This window comes from Marmota monax, unplaced genomic scaffold (assembly GCF_021218885.2).
Source record: "Marmota monax isolate L192 unplaced genomic scaffold, Marmota_monax_Labrador192_F-V1.1 WCK01_AAM20220418_F8-fsc01779, whole genome shotgun sequence".
Lineage (NCBI taxonomy): Eukaryota > Metazoa > Chordata > Mammalia > Rodentia > Sciuridae > Marmota > Marmota monax.
Window position 1 is genome coordinate 12,498 of NW_026694118.1, and position 6,206 is coordinate 18,703.

The following is a 6,206-nucleotide window of genomic DNA, read 5'->3' on the forward strand; positions in this document are numbered from 1 at the left end:
AGTAAGGCCCTGTCTCTAAAAACAAAACTAAAAAAGGTCTGGGGATGTGAGTCAATGGTTAAGGGCCCCTGAATTCAATCCCTGGTACCAAAACAACAACAACAACCAAAAAAAAAAAGGGGGGAACAAAAGAAACCTAGGGAAATAAAACTGAAAATCATGGTGAAAAAAATTAATGTACAAACAGAATTATTTTGTTTAAGCTTTTAGAAAAATAATGACAATAAATTCTTATTATTTTTCTAAAAATGAGAATTTATTGTCCTTAGTCCTTGTTTGTAGACTACTACATTAATGGCTCTATTGAATCATACTTCCTGCTGTCTATGTCCTTATATAGTCCTCTCTGACACTGATTCTAGACTTGGCCATGTGACTTGCAAATATGAAGTGAGTACAGGCATGGTACTGCATATTGAAGCTTGCCCTCTTCAAACATTTGTTCTGTTGTGGGATGCAGCCCAGTTTAGCATACTAAAAGTTGAGAGGCCACGCAGAGCACAGCCAGTCAACTTACAGAACAGTGAAAAGTCATAAATCTTATTTTAAATCACTGGGTTTTGGGGTACTTTCTTATGCAACAATGGATAACATGGTAGTTAACCTTATCTAGGTGGCAGAGCAAAACAATTAAAAATTAAATAAAGCTATGCTTCATCTGAAAGACAACCAAGATCTCTGAGCAACTTTAGGACTATTCAACCTGCTATACTTCCTGCTTTGCATAGACTCAGATATTTAGTCCATTTAAATAAGTATTTACAATACTCAACATTTCAACTGTTAACCTAAACATTCTACAGACGTACCAACCTAATCAATGAAAAGTACATGATATATATTTTTTATTTTAAACACTGAACTACACATGTTTCATTTATAAAATATGAGATTCTAGCTTGTTTTTAAAAAATAATTATACTTGCCAATACTACATTTTTTTACAGAAGCCAAGGTTTCTAAATCTGCAGTTTCATTCCATAGTTTTTACAGTATCATAATCTTTTAAATACATTTCTAATATCCTTTAAAATATAAAAAATCCATATGAGATATTTTTAACACATTAAAACTTAACAGGTTATGGTATAACTACCCAGTCCTTTAGTCACTGCTGAATACTTTCCCAGTACAGAGAAGTCAACATGTTGGAAAAATTAATTCTCTGTATTTACTTTTATTAAAAAGAGGTTTTTGGTAGTGAGAACAAATAATCTCTCATTTGTTGCCTGAAAGCCTAAAATAGGATCATTGGTTTCTAGGCTAGCTACTTGCTGCTTAGCAACCTGCCCTACATGCCTGCCTTCCTTTCTGTTGTAAATCACAGTGGACATGGGAGTAGGCTGAACGATAGATGAAAACTCGACTAAGGCACTCACAAAGGACTGCATAGGAGTAATTTGGAGCACAGGCAAAAAATTTTTTGTCTCTTTTTGATGCTTGGACATAGCCTAGAGCATTGAAAGTTGCAATGTGTTCCCACATATCATCTTGTTTGCTGGAGTGTGGCTGCCAGAGTAGGGTGTCAACATCATGGTGCAAACAGATGCAGGGCATTTCTTTAGGATCTACTACAACAGAGAAAAGGTACTGGTTGCTTCCAAGGTTTACCACATGAGTAGTTTTTAATGTACTGCCATCAAATCTGCATAAACTGGAACTCTCTTCAAAAAAATGTCACATTCTTCTAACTCTTGAGCATTACAAGGAGGTTTTTCTTTATCTGGATTTGGATTCAGTTCTTCAGAAGTCAAATGCATCAAACGTTCAGCTATGGCAGCACATTGGGCTGAGTCTCTTATAAGTTCCCCTTGTTTATCACCAACCACTAGCTCAGGCCATGTCAATCCTTCATTCTTTTTAATCAAGAAAATCTCCAAGCTATTATTCTCTTTAATTATCCATGTACTGCTTTCATGATCAATAGATGAATATGGCTTTCCTTCCAATAACTGGCAATCCCTCAGAATAATGTTGATGTGATCAGGTAAAAACTGCACATGAACATCTTCTTTAATGCTGTTTTCTGGAAGCCATACTGTCACTGTCAAATCATCTTCAGTTTGTTGCCAATAATACAGAGGTTCTTGGATTTTCTCTGACATATCTTCATTCATATTTTCTTCAAGATCTTGATCAACCTGAACAAATTTGAAGGACTTGTAGGAGATAATCATTAGACCATTTCCATTTGGCTCAATAGCAGCATAATTTGGCACCGATTTTCCACGGAGAATATCACGCTTAGTAATTTCATACTTTTTACCATCTTTATTTTTCTTACTGATAGTGACCCACTCCAGAGAAACATAGAAACAAATTCCTTTCATATCCAATTCTTCTTTCTCTATTCAAAGAATTAAGATAGCTATGGAATGTTCTTCAGCTTTTAGCAAAGAGATACTGTGAATTATGATAAAAGGATCCCCAAGCTCTTCATTAAACATAATCTCCCATTTTTCAGAAGCACTATTTCCACGTTCACCTGTTCCAATAACATATAATCTTCCAGTTCCATCTGACAAGGTAACCCAGGTGGATGATGTGAAATGGATAGATGCACAAAGGCGATTATCGCATGCCGTCAAATCTGTAGGTAGTCGAAACACCTCTCATGGTTTTCCTAAGGCAGTATCCAGCATCACTGTTAAATTCATTATTCTTCCAAGGTTATCAATATAGTAGACACTGTCTTGATACCATGAATCACAGTGTAGGTAATTATACATCCCAAAAGCATGCATGTGTTCCAGTGTATATTGATCATCACGAAGTTTTACCTCTGCCACAGCTGTGTCAAGTTCCAGCTGGTAACAGGGCAGTGGCTCGAGAGAGAGCTTGTAACCCTCGAAGCGGGGGTCCAACAGAGGTCTCTTCACCCGCAGGGAGCAATTAGCCGCCACCTCCATCTCTTTCCAAGATCCAAGCGTGGGAATTAATAAAGCTCTTGTTGAAAGGTCCGCGCTTCACTCCTGGAACTGAGGCTCTGTTTTTTATTTTTTTCCATGTAGGTCTTTGAGATGTAATTTTAGGTCATTTATTTGTTGACTTTTTCTTTTATTAAGGAATGAAATCCATGCAATGAACTTTTTAGTAATGCTTTCATAGTGTCCCAGAGATTTTGATATGTTGTATCTGTATTCTCATTCACCTCTATGAATTTTTAATCTCCTCTTTGATGTCTTCTGCAACCCATTGTTCATTCACTATCATGTTATTTAGTCTCCAGATGTTGGAGTAGCTTCTATTTTTATCATTGATTTCTAATTTTATTCCATTAAGATCTGATAGAATGCAGAGTAGTATCTTTACTTTCTTGTATTTGCTAAGAGTTACTTTGTTGCATAATATATGGTCTAATTTAGAGAATCCATTTGCTGGTGAGAAGAACGTGTCTTTGCTTGTTGAAGGATGAAATATTCTGTATATGTTAGTGAAATATAATGTATTGATGGTATTAGTGAGTTCTATAGTTTGGCTTTTGTATGGAAGATCTATTTAGGGGTGAGAGAGATTTGTTAAAGTCACCTAGAATTATTGTGTTGAGATCTATTTGACTCTTGAACTTTAGAAGAGTTTGTTTGAACATAGATGCTCCATTTGTTTGGGGCATGTATATTTCTAATTGTTATGCCTTGTTGGTGTGTGGTTCCCTTAAGCAGTATGTAGTGTCCTCCTTTATCCATTTTGATTAACTTTCACTTTAAGTCCACATTATTTGACATAAGGATGGAAACCCTTGCTTGCTTCCACAGTCCATATGAGTGATAAGATTTTTCCCAACCTTTTACCTTCAGTCCGTGGATGTCTTTTCCTGTGAGATGAGTCTGTGGAAGGCAGCACATTGTTGGGTCTTCTTTTTTTTCATTCAATCTGCCAGTCTGCCTTTTGATTGCTGAGTTGTAGATATTAACATTCAGGGTTATTTTTGAGACAAGATTTGTATTCCCAGTCATTTTTGTTTATTTTTGGTATTTTACTTAACTTGTTTTCTCTTTGATAGTTTTTTTCCTTTAGAGTGATACCTCCATTTTCTGAGTTTCATTGTTTTTCATTTTCTCCTCATGGAATATTTTGCCAAGGATCTTCTGTAGTGCAGGCTTTCTAGCTGTAAATTCTTTTAACTTTTGTGTATCATGAAAGGTTTTTTATTTTGTCATAAAAATAACATCTAAATTGAAATCTAAATTTTAATTTAGCTGGATATGATCCTTGGTTGGCACCCATTTTCTTATAGAGCTGTGTATATCTTGTTGCAGGATCTTGTAGCTTTCAGGGTCTCGGTTGAGAAGTCAGCACACATCCTAATTGGTTTTCCCCATAAGTAATCTGATTCCTTTCTCTGTGGCTTAAAAAATTCTCTATTATTATGTATGCTAGGCATTTTCAGTATAATATGCCTTGGTGTAGATCTGTTGTGATGTACCTCCTCCACTCCTTCTCTGTAATTTCTTCTGCTGTTCTGACCATGGATTCAAATAATGTAGTATCTTTGTTTGAGGCAAATTCTTCCCTTGGTTTTTCATGTTGTTCATGCAATCTTACCTTGAAACAGGGCTAGAGGGTGTTACAGTTTTTTTCCTATAGGCTGATAGTGTCCCTGACGGGTTCCAAAACCTCTCTTTTAAGTGGAAGATGAGTATTCACAGTTCCCAATACAAACAATATGCAGCCTTAAACCAAATAGCCCTTATTAAGCTGTTTATGGCTTTGTCACAATATACAGAAAAGGCAAGTCCAATCATTATCTACAATATAAACAGTAGGTTTCAAAAGAATCTGCAGTTTCTATGTGGACAAAGAGAGAACCTGGAATGGGGTATAGGATGAAATGTTGAGGGGTTAGGAGGTGAAGATACAGAGTTATTAGATCTTAGGAAGGGTGAAAGAAATCAAAAGAAGTTGGATAGTAGCAGGAGGAAAGAGAGAAAGTGATTTTGAGGAGTCATTTAGGTGGGAAGACAGTAGAGAGAACAAAAAACAAGCATAAAAATTAAATTAAAAATGTAGAAATAGGAGATAAAATAATATACAACACAACTATAGTATACTATTCAGACATCCCAGACCTCGGTAGCCTAATCCATGAGAAGTTTTTGGTTTTACAAATGTTGGATGTGAGGGTGGAAGAAGAGGGAGAGAGAAAAGAAAAAAAAAAGAATATCAAAGGAAGATACAAGAATTGTTTTTGTTGGGTTGTTTTTGTTTGGTGAGAACGTACACACCTCACCAAAAAAATTTAAAAAAAACCTTTAATAACCTAATTTAAATATGGTAAAATACTTAGATTCTGCCCTAAAAATTAAACAAGTGTGTAAAGACATATAAAAGCGACTGAAGATCACTTATTAGGCTAAATAAAATGATAATTTAGCTTTTCTGATTCATTTGTCTCACAGTATTATGGGTGCACACTCTCCATCATTCACAGGGCATCCTGAGACATTGGTCAATTCACAAAATGCCAGGTTCTCATTTCCCCACATTATGCTTGCTCATCATTCCATCTTAATTGCCAAGAAAGTCTTGAGCCTGGAAAACAACAAAATATAGATAAATTGCTAGATAATCATGAACTTTGAAAATTACATCAGGAATCAATAGAATACATTAGTAGAACCAGATGTGAAGAAATATAAAATAAACCTACAAATCAACATTTAGCTTAATTGCAAATATTTTTGAGAAGTTGAAAAGCTGATATGGGAGCACATGCCACTAGTCCCAGCTACCTGTGAGACTACAGCAGGAGGAGGATTTGGGCTAAGGAATGTGAGGCCAACCTGGTAAAAACCCAGCTCCAAAAATCAACGCACCAAAAAAAAAACCAAAAAAACAAAACAAAACCAAAAAAAAAAAACCCCAAAACAAAACAGTAATCATATTTTAAAAAGACGCCTTCACAGTTCATTTCTACCAAACATATAATAAGGAATCAGCAACAGTAATTCATGATTACATCTAAAAATAGAAGAAAATTGACTAATTCTTTTTGTGAGGGCAGAATTACCAGATAACACAGCATAAGAATAGAAATTGCCGACCATCTTAGATGTTGACCCAGATATTCAAACCCCTAGCAAACTGAGAATAACAACGAAAAAAAAAGATTGGACTTCATGACCAAGAGGGACAATATGGTCAGTTTCCAAAAAAAATCATTTTCATAGAGAAAAGTTTTTGCCAGATCACTTACCAAATTACTG

General features: G+C 35.4%; 1 protein-coding gene across 1 annotated transcript; it reads right to left on the reverse strand.

Annotated features, from left to right (window-relative positions):
• Window positions 1-255: 255 nt before the first annotated feature.
• LOC124107583 (nudC domain-containing protein 1-like) lies at window positions 256-2,935 on the reverse strand. Its single transcript, XM_046465755.2, is given in 3 exon segments — window positions 256-1,346; window positions 1,348-1,676; window positions 1,679-2,935. Coding segments are annotated over 3 exon segments (1,749 nt in total). The 5' UTR covers window positions 2,910-2,935; the 3' UTR covers window positions 256-1,157.
• Window positions 2,936-6,206: the final 3,271 nt, after the last annotated feature.